This window comes from Acipenser ruthenus, chromosome 10 (assembly GCF_902713425.1).
Source record: "Acipenser ruthenus chromosome 10, fAciRut3.2 maternal haplotype, whole genome shotgun sequence".
Taxonomy (NCBI): Eukaryota; Metazoa; Chordata; class Actinopteri; order Acipenseriformes; family Acipenseridae; genus Acipenser; species Acipenser ruthenus.
This window is the reverse complement of record NC_081198.1, coordinates 46,315,949-46,331,393: the sequence shown is the minus strand read 5'-3', so window position 1 is coordinate 46,331,393 and position 15,445 is coordinate 46,315,949. Positions and strand designations below refer to the sequence as shown.

Here is a 15,445-nt window from a genome sequence, read left to right as displayed (position 1 = left end):
CACACTGAAATCACAAAAATGGAAATGATTTTGAAGAAGTAGTCCACTTGGATCAACGGTTCTGTAAGGCGCCGGTAAGTAGATAAAGGGCATCAGTCTCTTGCTTTGTTTTGTACTAGAATAGGGTTATGAAGCTGCTTACCTTCTATCAATCCCATACCTAAATATGATTAACAAGACTGTAAAACAAAAGCTTCATACCTGACCATGAGTATCACCAGCAGACTTCCCAGCTTCAAACTTCAAAGCCAGCCCAAAGTCAGCTATACAGACTGTCAAGTTGTTTTTCAGCAACACGTTCTTGCTTTTGATGTCCCTATTTTCAGAAGTATAAAAATATTAATCCAAAAGGCGGCTTTACAAATTTAAACAGAAAGTGAAATGGAGAAACAAGATTCAAATGTTCATTTAAATCAACTTAAAACTAATTTTAAACACTTTGGCAGGAATATAATCCTGCACCCCAAAATAGGGTTATTTTATTTTATGATCCAAAAATGTTGGATTCGTCTGCTTACATAACTTGTTTGAGACATTAAGTTACCTGTATTAACCATTATGCCATTTTTACTGAGGTTCATGCCTGAAAAACAATTAAATAACTAAAAAAAATGATACTACCTGTACTGTTCAATAAAATGAAATGAAACCATACAAAACCATACTAACTGTATTAGATTCAAAATAACTAGTCAGTGAATAGTTACTGTAAACTAAAACATACCTGTGGGCGATGGCTGGCTTGTGCCCTTCTTTTAGGCCTGCTATATCTTCATGAAGATACGATAGCCCTCTTGTCATGGATTGAGCAATATGGCACAACTCATTCCAAGTGACAACATTTGCCTTAAGATAATCAGTCAATGAACTCTGTAGAAAGATAACATTATATTATAATTTTGACTTAGTATTTTATGTTAAAAAACATGCAATTGGATGCAGCTATGGCTCTCTCATTGAGGATGCTCATCCAAATACCATGAGGAAACACTAGGGGGCAGATTTACCCAACCTTTACTGTACTCCAACTTCTGTAGTATGTGTGTGTAAGTTAGGGTAGATCTGTGTATATAACCAGAAGACAGCTCTTATGAATGCAAATTAAGTTCTACCTTTTGATTAAGGCTACAAATGTCTGGGAACCAGCATGCTTAAATACTCAGATGACCCCAGACTTTTTAAATTTAAAATCTTTGATCATACATTATTATAATGCTCAGAGATATGGCACTGCATACAGTATGCTCCGTCCATAGTTATTTAATAATTGTGCAGTCGTACCTTTTCATGAAAAGCTGTTATCAGCCAAAGCTCCACGTCCATGTTAGTACCTCGCTTTTCTGCACCGATGAAGTGAAGAATATTCTCATGTTTCATTCCAGGCAGGGTGTAGATTTCATATTCATTTTGCCATGACTGTTTATCCTAAAACCACAAAGGAAACACAACACAATTACATTTTGAAGTAAAGCTGGCATGTATCCTGGCCAGCAAGAATGGTACAAACCAGAAATATCAGAAATGTTTTTTTTTTAAAGTTCATTTACTTATTTTTTTTACAGTAGAATACATTAACAATATTATGTCACAGAAAAGCAATACACAGCATGTTTTATATAATAATGAATATACATTGCAATATTTAAATTTTATGTATGAAAATTCCATAATTTTTTTTACTGCTAACGCCAGGGTTCCTAAGCATGTAAAGGGCATCTTATTGTGCTCAAGTTACACAAATATGACAATACTAACTGAAAAAGCATTATTGTACCTGAATTGTGAATATTTTGACAGCCACGTATTCACTTAATAGCTGTGCTTTCCAGACACAGCCAAAGCGCCCTCTTGCTTTGATCTCCAGTAACTGCAATGGCTTCTGTCCGAGTATAGGGGATGGAGGTGGTGGCCCAGGATCCTGGAACAGAATAGAAGGATAAGTTTAATACAATAAGTTTACTGAAAAAGGGACAGTTTATTAGCAATGGCTGTAAAATCCTAACTAATCTCACAACCTTACAGTACAGTTCTTCTCTTGACACTTGAATACAACAACAGAATTTCACTTACATAGCACCTTTCACAAACAAGGCCATCCCAAAATGATTTACACATTCATTTTATTTAATAGCTAAATCAAACAAATACATATTAAGTTGAGATTTAAAAACTGACACAGTCTCAGTCCAGGAGCATAGCAGCTGAATGCCCTATTGCCTTGCATACGTCTCCTGGTTTGGGCTCACAGAGCAAACCCATATTCGAGGACTGAAGAGATCGGGAACACTGGTAGGGTACATACAACTAGTTCAAAAATGTGTGCTGAAGCAAGCCCCTTTGTAGTGTTGTAAGTTAATAGAAATGTATTTCGCTGTCTTACGGATTCTGGATGTAGCAGACAAGTTTAAGTAACTTTAATAAAATAATTACATGAGGATATCAATGTTATAGGATAATAAACCAGGTGGTCACCCAAAATGATTTTAGATGCATCACTAAGGTATGGCAACACTGTCTGGAAAAAAAAAAAAAAAAAAAAAAAAAAAGGATACTTTTACTTGCGCATTATAACATTATACCCAGCCAGCCACTTAAAATATACTGTAAGATGGTCAATCAAAAGGTTCACATCCTCTGATATGTGTTAAACACTTCTGTAATGAGCCTAGCTACTTCAAAAAAGATAAACCAACTTACCTGTATATATAACTTCTAAAGTGCTTGCCAAGCACACACAAAGTGCTTGGCATACAAAAACCTGCTCTTACACCATGTTACCTTAAGGAAGATGACATATGAAAGAGAATTGACTTGTTTATGGCTCTTTATATTCCACATTGCCTGTAGCGTAAGACATCCTATAAACCAGAGATGAAATGCAGCACATTGCAACAGTCTGATGAATCACCAAAATCTTCAAGGGAAAATGTTAATGTGCACCATCCATAGTTTGGGCAGTGGAGACAGAGAACATGTGTTCTTTTTTTCTAACAACTAACTCCCCATTCTCCTTTTAATAACTGTATTATAAAAAAATATTTGGTTGCTGGTATCTTTGATAATGAAGAAAATAATAAAAAGGTTTCAATGACTATAATACGTGCAACACCACACAGTGTAGATCATTACAGCAAGTGTAGTTGTCTTTATTTCCAAGACATGGAGCTGCTGTCCTGAAGTCTTAGCGTACAAACACACTACAGGATGCAAGTGGACACGTGTAGTGAGTGTTCATAATAGGTTATAAGTTTAAGTCTTCAATACATTCAGATTAAAAATTATTCTGTGACAAGTCTACCTATATAGCACTGTCCTATATAACAGTATCATAATGTTTTTTTAGGAGATCTACTAAAATAAAGTACTAGTTAAATGCACGCCACCGACCATTAGTGTTGCTAAATTAATACCGTTTGAACAGCAAACGGAAAAAAATAATCTATTCACCTATTTAAATAATAATGCTTTACCAGTAGGTAAATAAGATATCCTTTAGGCACAATTTGCACACTATTTAATTAATTAAAGCTGCCTTCAATAAAATAACCCATCAAGATTTGTGAATACTCCCCATTAGCCTTTAAAATTCAGATATCTCACAAAAGATAATAATATCAAATTAAATGTACATGATTCACAATTAAACAGCTCTGTTTTATAAAAAAGCTTTTTTTTTATTTGGGCAGTGTGGTGGGTTGTGACCTGATCAAAGTTCTTCCTTTTTGACAGCAGTACAAAGTCACTTGCCATGGGAGTAAGCCAAGGCCAGTCCCTTGGAAAGATCACAGTCCTGAATAAGCACATTCACTTTAATTTAATAAAGTCTAAACTTCTTTCTCAGCAGGCAGGCTTACAATGTGAACACTGTTAAAGGCAATTGTTTCTGCAGCTGAGGCACATTAAAGACTGCAGTAGCCAGAGTTGCACCTTGCTACATTAGTCTTTTCTGATTTACTCCAGGTAGCCAATCAAAATGTCACTAGCCTATTTTTTTTTTTTTTATATAAAACAATGAAATCGACATGGAACATTGTGTTTTGTCAGTACACACAGGAAATGAAAAAAAAAATCTATCAATAGTTTCCTTTTAATACAGCAGCCTCCCTTCCCTCAGTAAGCGAGCACGTCACTCCATGCTGCAGTCTCACTGCTTCAAGATGAGCTGCAAGGGGACTACTTATACCCAACATACATACAGTACACATCAGTAGATGATCATTCAATGTATCGTCACCATCCACGTCTTTATGAATAAATACATAGTTTTCTTGATTTTCAAGTCAATTCAAATTATAAGACTGTAGTATGACAGATAAGTTCCAAGTCTTCATAAAACTACTACAGTACCCCATTTTCTTAATTTCATCAGCAACAGAATGATGCAGTGCAGTATACAACATACACGACTATAAACCATGCTAAAAATGTATTGGGCTACAAAGCTGTTTCTGTAGTTCTACATGCATTTTTTTAAAATGCTGTTTTGCAGTCCATTGTACAAGGGGTTAAAAAAAATCCATGCAAATAGCATAACAAAAAATGAATTGTTTAAATAAAATAAAGAAAATAATGGAAAAGAAGAAATGCAATAGCCAGGTTATCAAGGCTTCCCAAACCCATTGAAAGGTTTATGAGTTAATTAAACTTATCTTACCTCTATCATTATATGAAAGGCGTGCTTGTGAAGGAAAAAAGAGGCAAAAGAAATTACTGTTTCAAGTGAGGATGAAATTAAGGTAGATAAAGTGGTTTCAGTAGATGATGGATGAGCTGGGTTGGGAACAGTCTCCGAATGAATCAATTCCAACTCCCTGACCCCAGTTTAGTGAATGAAAAATTGAAACATGATGACATGATGTCAGCCTCGTTGTAGATGCACAGGGAAAACAGCTTAACATGATGCATTGGAGAAAAAGAATATTGTTAGAAGTGACATACAGAACTGAACGAAAGATGGAGAATAAAGCGTTTTAATCTTATTTTGGAGCAGAGCCATAAATCCTTCCTCTTTATCACTTAAAAAGGCAGTTTATGTTGCCTTTACAAAATTCAATGTTAGGTTGTTTCTAAAAAAATAATATTGGTTGCTGTTTAAAGATTAAAAAAAAGTATATGTATGCACAATACAAGACAGGCCATTGACCAAACAGATATTCTTCCTTGGATGTACAGTCTTCCCAGTTACCTGCACTGCGGCCACTTGCTCTTACCAGCCAGTATGTGAAATACTTGTGAATGACAGTCACCTTCAATAAGCTGCCACAAAGGTTCAGTCCCTTTGGTGACCGTTCAATTCAGATTTCACTGTATAGACATTTTAAAGTCCTATTTATTTTTTACTGGTGTAGCGATACACTGAACTTGCAATACAATGTATATGACGGTATGCTGGTCATGGTGCAATGCGTAACATGATGCAGTGATTTGAAGGCCCTGATGGACTAGCTTAGAACGATTAGTAGATTCGTACATTCCAGGAATCTAAACCAGTCTAAAAGATGGCAAGATGCCAAATGGAATCAGATTCAAAAGAATATATACACTTCTACCACTGCATTCAAAAGAATATATACACTTCTACCACTGCATTCAAAAGAATATATACACTTCTACCACTGCATTCAAAAGAATATATACACTTCTACCACTGCATTCAAAAGAATATATACACTTCTACCACTGCATTCAAAAGAATATATACACTTCTACCACTGCATTCAAAAGAATATATACACTTCTACCACTGCATTCAAAAGAATATATACACTTCTACCACTGCATTCAAAAGAATATATACACTTCTACCACTGCATTCAAAAGAATATATACACTTCTACCACTGCATTCAAAAGAATCTATACACTTCTACCACTGCATTCAAAAGAATCTATACACTTCTACCACTGCATTCAAAAGAATCTATACACTTCTACCACTGCATTCAAAAGAATCTATACACTTCTACCACTGCATTCAAAAGAATCTATACACTTCTACCACTGCATTCAAAAGAATCTATACACTTCTACCACTGCATTCAAAAGAATCTATACACTTCTACCACTGCATTCAAAAGAATCTATACACTTCTACCACTGCATTCAAAAGAATCTATACACTTCTACCACTGCATTCAAAAGAATCTATACACTTCTACCACTGCATTCAAAAGAATCTATACACTTCTACCACTGCATTCAAAAGAATCTATACACTTCTACCACTGCATTCAAAAGAATCTATACACTTCTACCACTGCATTCAAAAGAATCTATACACTTCTACCACTGCATTCAAAAGAATCTATACACTTCTACCACTGCATTCAAAAGAATCTATACACTTCTACCACTGCATTCAAAAGAATCTATACACTTCTACCACTGCATTCAAAAGAATCTATACACTTCTACCACTGCATTCAAAAGAATCTATACACTTCTACCACTGCATTCAAAAGAATCTATACACTTCTACCACTGCATTCAAAAGAATCTATACACTTCTACCACTGCATTCAAAAGAATCTATACACTTCTACCACTGCATTCAAAAGAATCTATACACTTCTACCACTGCATTCAAAAGAATCTATACACTTCTACCACTGCATTCAAAAGAATCTATACACTTCTACCACTGCATTCAAAAGAATCTATACACTTCTACCACTGCATTCAAAAGAATCTATACACTTCTACCACTGCATTCAAAAGAATATATACACTTCTACCACTGCATTCAAAAGAATATATACACTTCTACCACTGCATTCAAAAGAATATATACACTTCTACCACTGCATTCAAAAGAATATATACACTTCTACCACTGCATTCAAAAGAATATATACACTTCTACCACTGCATTCAAAAGAATATATACACTTCTACCACTGCATTCAAAAGAATATATACACTTCTACCACTGCATTCAAAAGAATATATACACTTCTACCACTGCATTCAAAAGAATATATACACTTCTACCACTGCATTCAAAAGAATATATACACTTCTACCACTGCATTCAAAAGAATATATACACTTCTACCACTGCATTCAAAAGAATATATACACTTCTACCACTGCATTCAAAAGAATATATACACTTCTACCACTGCATTTGGATTTTCGCTCAACTTGGGTTACATGCAAGACTCTGGCATCAAACTTCCCACTTTCAAGCTACAATTCGATTCAAATCAGCATGTAAACAACACTGCTGTGGAGCCACTAAAGTAATTAAATTAAAGACTTGCTCTGGCTCTTTCTTCCCAGAAACCCAACCCCATGACTTCTGATGGACACTTTTGCCTTGTATCCAACAATAACATCCCAAAGTGCAGGGTTCATAAAAATAACCTGTTGCTTAAATAGCCTGTTCTGTATTACACATCCACCCCCTCATGCCAAAGACCATCTGATTTACACTCTCATTTTTAATGTACTTTGAAATACCCTTCTTTATTTATTTTCAAACGTTGTTGCCATGAAATGTACTGAACTGAACGCACAAAAAATGCCTCTACTTTAATAAACACATAAATATCAAATTAACCAAGTATGTGCACAAAAAGATTGTTGGGTCCATCCATCTGCTTTTATTACAAGTTAACTTGTGGGTAAATGCGAATGAATAATTTCTTCAAAATAATGGGAAAGATACTTCTAGAATTTACATTCTGTGAATCAATGTTTTAAATAATTCAATATTGCTTCTGCTATAAATCATTCTGTTAAACTATTAAAGTCATCATATGCCTACATATGTTTGACACTGCTTGTTGAATTGGTCTCATTATTTACATAATATCTATTAAAACCTTTCAAAATGAATCTTAGTAGAGTTAAAAAAGTTCTGTAATGTAAACCCTGTGACCACAGAGATTCTGTGTGAACTACTGGGACAACAGTGTGAATTTCCAGAAATCTGAATCTTTCAAGGCAGAATCTCCCATATAATTTGCAATTTCAACAGTCCAATGCAACACGACTTCACTAGAAAGCTAAATCTATGCTTAATATATTATTACTCATTCAATCACAACAACCACATACACATTCCAGTAAATAATATATTTTGAAAAGGGTCTTTTTGTACACAGAGTGCCGTAGGTGCAACAGAATTTGTAAATCTTTGTTCATATACAGTAGCCCCTTCTCCGGAAGGCAAAGAATAAAAAATGAAAGAATAACAGGAATAGGGCATATTTAGGGTTTACTGTAGGTATGGGACAGGAACAATCCAGTCTTTCAAAAGCCTTATTCAGCCTATCAATATGATTTCTCCAAATTACTGTTGTTCAGACACCAAACTTCAAAGAGCACACAGCTGTGAGATGGTGAATGATCGGCAGGATTTCGTTTCGCGGAAGAGTTGGGTTACTGGTAATGGATCGAGAATTTTTCCACACGGCTGATATTTTTTATTGTCCCATGTTGTTGGATATTAATTTCAGACGGGGGGGGGGGGGGGGGGGGGGTCACTACCCCACTAGATACATAGTTCCCATATCTTACAGGTATGACTCAATTTGATTCTCTACATTTGAAAACTTTGTTAACAGGGGGCAGTAATACATTGTATGCTTAAAGAATATCAATCTAGCAAGCTGTGCAATTCATTCATTACTTCAGTTTATTCGGCCAACCTAGTGAATATCTGTCACTTAAGCAATATCCTGTTAGTAGCCATAAAGAATGAAGATACGGGGGAACTTGTTCATAGACCACACTCGGTGTGGCTGTTAGAAGAGAGTCTGAATATTTTAAGATTAAAGAGATAAGTGAGGCACACTGTATCAAACATTGGCAGCTCTGCCAGGGTTCTTCCATGCAGTTTTATACACACAACTCATTTTAAATTCACTATAAATGATTTCAGAAATGGCAGTGCATTGTAGTAGTTCACTCTATATGGCATAAAATCCAGTGCAGGTGCTGGTGTGTGTCAGTATGTTGCACTTTTGTGTACAGCTGGGTTTAAAAAAGGATGGTATTATGATAATGTATTTCAGCTGTATGTGAAAGTGATCAACAGATGTCAATGACAGATTCAGATCCTAAACCCAGAGCATGTTAGCTTAAAATAGTTTAAAACCAGCAAATAACTATTTGGAATAGTAAATGAACTGCTTCTATATGCAACAAACAAGTCTCTTGCCAATATTATACTATTTTATTTATTTCAGAAATGCACGGACGCTACCTAATGCAAAGGACATTAGGTTTTAAACCACGGTTTCCAGAAGAAGAAAGCAGAGTCAGAAATGAGAGGGTTGTTTTGTAGACATGAAATTCTAAAAATACTATTTATAGGCTTCTTTTTCAAACCTGTTATGATGAAATAAAGTTTGGTGTTCATTCTTTCTTTCAGTACTAAGTAACTGTAGAAAATGACTACCCTAATTAAATAGTATCAGCGTATTATTCTGAAAAAAAAATGGCAAAGACACAAACAATATTAGAAAATGAGATTAGTTTAGTGGTCTGTTTTTTTGAGTGGAGTCATCTTTCCTAGACCTGTATACATGCCTGGAGTGTTGAAATAGTAATGTTATTTATCAACACAGAAACTGAATGAGTTAATGCTTTGTGGAAAGGTAATGCTGAACTGAACTCTCTCATAAATAAAGTAAGGTTTAAGTTAAAATAACTCAAGGCTCCCCTCTTTCTGTTTTGAAAAGTGCATATTACAGTATAATAAACAGACAGAGCAACATTTTCTGGAATACATTAGGATAGATCTGTGAAAGTGTTGCTAACAAATAGCTTCTTTGTATATAGTTCTGTAACCTCCATTCTCCCTGGAGCTATTAAAATGTCAGGAGTAACCTACATATTTCACAGCATTAGAGACAGGCTGTTCTCACACCAAACATAATACTGTGTCTTTGTTTAACTAAGAACACGCCCTCATAAATGTGCTTATAATCGTTTCAGATGGAAATATAGCTATTGCTACTTTTTAATGCTCTGCTTTTCTTTTTACGTTTTACTGCAAGTAGTAACATGCTGGTGTAAACTGGCAAAGAACCAGATATCACTAACATAACAAACAACTTTAACAGCTTTGGCTGTTAAATTCAATTTGGGTATTAAATGCAACAATCATTTTAAGTGTTCATCTAATTCAATCATAGCATACTTTACAATTGCAAGGTTCAAACTTAGTTTGAGAAAACAAACAACAACAAAAAGGCATAGTGTAAATAATAACATCGCATTTGTCTCAAACAATGGTTCGGTCAGGGTGCAAATTACAATTCTATTTATTTACTGTGAAAAAATTATAATTATACTTCTAAGATTGATAATGAGTATTTTCTTTTTCAACTTTTCAATTAAAGCATTATTTTGTTATTATGCATAAAACATGCATAAAGATTAGGTTACTATATTTTATACTGTGCTGTATTTTATTTGATAGAATAAAGAAATAATTTATTTGTGTCAAACCCTTACATGAATCTACTGATGTAGAAAATAACACAACAAATGTTATAATTGTTCATATTGATAAATAAACAATGCCCTTTCAAATAGTAGTTTGACGGCAATATAATATTTATTTTAAACTAATGTGCTTCATTGTCAATGTTATGTATGTGTCATTTTTTATTTGCAGTAAACTGAACATGATTATGTAAAATGAAGTATTAGTGCACACAAGACAAATACTTGTTAGGCTTTCTTCCCTTTCTTGGCAGACTGAAGTTCATGTACTTTATTACCAGGAAGTATATTAGTAGAGTTCTTAGATACAGAATGACATCATAAAGCTACTTATGCACTCAAGATTTTTACACACAGTATTTTTTTCTTAAAATATTTAGGCTACCGTTAAAGATAAATATTTTAAAATTTGAAACACTACTATTTTTGGTAAAATAAATGTATGAATAAATAAGAGGCACTTACTTGGGTCGGAACTAGTACTGGAGGATACGCCAGTTTGTGATGCCTGTACATCCAGAATGAGAAAATGACAATGACGGCTATCCCCATGATGGGCAACAGTGAATACAGAAGGATGTTAAATAGCTGTGGCTTCCGTGTAACCGGGTTGGATGTTGCTGTAAAAACACAAGGATTTACACAAATTACATTTTTATTCATACACATATAGAAAATTAAGAACCATCTAAATAAAAAACATGATAAAGTATTCTCCAGTTTGTACAGTATGTTTCCTACACCACCGGAAAAAATGTATTTAATGTTAACTTTAAACATCCAGTCCATTACACATTTTTTAATATATATATATATATATATATATATATATATATATATATATATATATGTTTGTGCTGGCCTCTGGCGACAGCTCCGGAACGTGTTAGCTGTCAAGTGATTGCAAAAAACAAATAGACAGAACAAACAAACACTCACTCACGATACGAATACACGAAACACAGGTCCTTCCAGGTCACTTTTCATAACCCAAAACGAAGGAACAGATTGCAGCGCTTTGACCTATTTATACTGTCACTCATGACCCCTTGGTAAAAGATTGCAGCCGCTCCTCCAATCCGCGGATGCCACATAATTTCCCTTCCGGGTCAATGAGTTAGTGTACCAAAGCTCCGCCCCTTTTCTAAATGACGACTTCCTTTTAACCCTCGGAACGAAGTGTCAGGCCAAGTAGTCCAGGGTACTCTGTTCCTGTTACTTAGCGCCCTCACAGGTCGGGAGGGAGATTTCCCAAGAATAATTGTCTTTCTGTCACATGCACTTAAAAACAAATCCTCACTGTTATTTTACAGAAAAGTACCTTAAAATATATTTGGATTACTTTGTTTTGATATATATATTTTATATATATTTTGAATAAATCTAGACATTTTAGCTTTTTACTTTTCTCTCTTTTGCAGCAGACTTTGTATAAGAGATCATCTTGTTGAGTATGCAGGACTGCAAAGCGAAGCTGACATCTGTACACAGGATAAGAATACTGGAATTTTGGCAAATACTTCACTGTGATTGGTTGATTTCAGATATGTGATTTATAATACAGTAAATCAGGAGCCGTAGTGTATCGTGGCATATCCTACAACAACGAAACAATCTGATTGGTTGTAAAGGCTGTAATGGTGTATAATAAAGATTATTGAAGAGAATCATAGTACTATTATAATATATAGACCCAGAGATGTTTTAAGAGCTAAAAATAGGGTACTATTACATTTCTTATAGCAATAGTTAAATGTAGGGTTTATGTGGGAGTACAGAGTATAGTATAAAAAACGATTACATTTGGAGCAGTTACAATTTTTATGTCATCTGTACATCTTTATAGTAGTCATCAGGTACATTTTTAAACCTACACTTGAGGGAATACATTACAAATGCAATCTACTGTATATGATAAATCAATCTGTTCTTCACATCAAGAATGGGTTTTAAGAGTTTTAAAACACACTTACATTATTTTATTCCAGATTGGCTTGGAGACACATTTTTATTGAGAAATAGGTGTGTATTTTTTCTACGCTTGTTTTGCTAAATGGATTTGTAAACAGGCAGTTAAGTAATTGATTTTATGTTTTCATATTTGCCCGCTTTGGAAAGAAGCCAGGTCAGCGACAGGACAATCCAGCAGATTGCAGCTTCAATTGAAGTGGAGATTATTTTGATCTGGCACTATTTACAGCAATGTGGGCTGTCAACCATTTGCTGAAACTAACTCCAATACACTTTACCTGTATGGAGTACTAATACAGTAGTCAACAGGCAGTGAAAAGAAAAATACAATATAAAATCAGTTTCAATGTTTACAATAAAAATAAAAAAATAATAATAATAAAAAAACATTTGATTAATCATGCAGCTTCCTATATCAAAAACCAATTGGTAGCCCTCTGGTAACCCAATCACATTAAACTACTATATATACAATGACACCTAAAATGATTGCCTGCACAAGTCTGTATGAGGTAAACTCATATTATTAGCATATAGCTTTTTTTCTCTTAATGTCATTTCAGAAATTTCTAGAGGTCAACAAGGTAGCACCAATGGTCTTTTTATAGAATAGTGTTCAGTAAATGCTACCTGTCTACACCCTAGATAAAAAAGACAACGTGAGAGAAGACTGGTGATTTATGTTATTATTCAAATTGGGAAGAGGACTAATTGACATATAACAATATATTTACAGTATATGAAATCTATATTATTAATATTAGTATGCGGTAAAGTTATAATGCATGCAACTGTACTGCATTCATGAAAAACAAAAAAATAAACTGCATTTGTGAAAAACACAAAGCTATCACGTTACTCATTTTACATCATAAATATACCTTAGAGATATTTCATGATTAATGGTATCATAAATCAGACACCGTTTTTATGCAAACTGAAGGGCACTTCTTTGGTATTCATGAAAATGATCCATAATTGATGGAAAATTCATATTTTATGCACAGAGGAGTTTTATTCATATTTAAATGATTTGGATTAAGACATCAATTGATAAAAAACCTCCTCAAGGGCAGTGGAATCAGCATTTTTAGAATATTCTCACATACATAGCAAAATGTTAGCTTTATTTAAAATAATCCCATTCCCTTTCACATCAAACCAGTACAGAAATTTGATTTTCCTTACAGGTGAAAATCAGCAATAAAGGTTCTAAAAAACAAACAACAACATGAAGGCATTTTGGATGAGAAAAAAGCCTGTTTAGAATTGGAACCTCATTTAACTAACAGTCCCAGCAACATTATTACTAAGACTAGGATTTAAGTCTTAGTTGTAACAAACTGAGATAGGATGCTGTTCTGAGGGATGAGATTTAGGATTAGTCTTTCAATCTACAGTAACAGCCTGAAAATCCCTCATTCCTGTTAAATTAACTGACTAATCGCCTGGTGGTTAAAAAAAAAAAAAATCTTATATACAGTATGCTGATACTGTAATCGTCACTGGAGGATCTTACATTTCAGCCCAGACATGAATCTACATATTTCTTCTAATTGCATTGTGAGACGTAATAAAAGAACCTATTCAGATTGTGCACCTTATCCAAGTATAATGCGTTTCTAATATGTTAATACCTGAAATGGCAGGTGTTTTTTCACTGCTCAATAAGTTCAATTAAACATAAAATGATACGCCTGGAGCAGAGAATAAACTGTCGGAATTTAGGTCAGATTCTTCATAATCCACAAAATGTTCCTGATCAATCAAAACTTCTTAACACTGTCAGTGTAATGAAGCTCTACAACTGCTATGACAATGTTTTAATCTGCTTTGAGTTGTTATGTTACCTTTGTAGTGTGCAAGGTATATTTGCATTTGGACTAGTTTAAATTTTAATAATAAAATACCTTGTTTGAATTCAAATCATGTAGAACCCAACCTCTATCGCAATAATCAGACTAGACAACGTTTCTAATGAATATAAAGGAACAGTTTTATTGGAAATAAAACTAAATTAAGGAAAAATTAAAAGGTGGATGAACTAAGCTAAAGTAATACAGAAAGCAAGAATGAACTAAACAGTACAGAAAAGAAAATATAAACAACGACATCCCACTCCCGCTGGTTAGAACATAAGAACATAAGAAAGTTTACAAACGAGAGGAGGCCATTCAGCCCATCTTGCTCATTTGTTGTTAGTAGCTTATTGATCCCAGATCAATAAGCTACTAATCAGCAATCCAACGGCATCTATGGGAGATTCCCTTAAAGCTTACAACTGCATTCCTGACAGCTATTTAAGACGAAGGTTAATCTTAACAGGGGTATCGTTAGTAATACAAATATTCTCACTCTTGTCAGATAAAGACACTCTGCGTCCAGACAACCTATCGAGAATCATCTATTATCAAGACAGCTAAATCTGGATTCTAGCCTTAAAAGCAGAATGATAATTGCCTTATGAAACCCACATCAATTTGTATAAATCACATACAAACAAATACTATAGTGTTCATTAACTCGAAGCATGAATTGAAAGCAATAATACTTTTCTTACATTCCACTTAAAACAAAACGTTAATTTTACTTTAAGGTCTGCTTATTCTCGAGTTCATAAGAGGATTAAAACACTACTCATTGAATACTTAACGGACCTTCGCTGCCTCCTCCAGCTGATTCATGTCTTCAACAATACAGGCGCTCAAAGGCTCTCCCTGCTGGCAAGGACAGGTCCAGGTTCCATGGTCTACCTTCCTCGCGTTTCGTCTCCACTTCAGGGTACGAAAGAAATGTCTTTGCAAAGAACAAGACTCATTAACTATTTAGGTATTCCACTGAAACAGCAATTCCTCCACCAATATGTGCACTCTTCAATCCGGTTATGTCTGGGATATTCCACCGCAAAACTCCAGCACTGCTAGCTCAATAAATTGAATATATTTCAACTTATGTCGACTTCAAATGTTCATCCAACTCTTTCTCCGGTGATCAATCGGGGCTAAGTTAGAGATTTT

At 34.4% G+C, this 15,445-nt stretch overlaps 1 protein-coding gene across 3 annotated transcripts in view; it reads right to left on the bottom strand.

Moving 5' to 3' along the window:
- LOC117410738 (activin receptor type-2A-like) overlaps window positions 1-15,445 on the bottom strand; it is a 47,813-nt gene that overhangs the window by 3,917 nt on the left and 28,451 nt on the right. For 2 of the 3 annotated variants that reach the window (XM_059032375.1, XM_034017515.3), the window contains exons 4-9: window positions 10,923-11,077; window positions 4,655-4,678; window positions 1,775-1,918; window positions 1,282-1,425; window positions 725-870; window positions 202-316 (exon numbers count right to left, since the gene is read on the bottom strand). In XM_059032375.1, the coding sequence (XP_058888358.1) occupies window positions 202-316; window positions 725-870; window positions 1,282-1,425; window positions 1,775-1,918; window positions 4,655-4,678; window positions 10,923-11,077 (728 nt within the window). The remainder of the gene's footprint in view (window positions 1-201; window positions 317-724; window positions 871-1,281; window positions 1,426-1,774; window positions 1,919-4,654; window positions 4,679-10,922; window positions 11,078-15,445) is intronic. The other variant, XM_034017523.3, reaches the window with a different exon arrangement.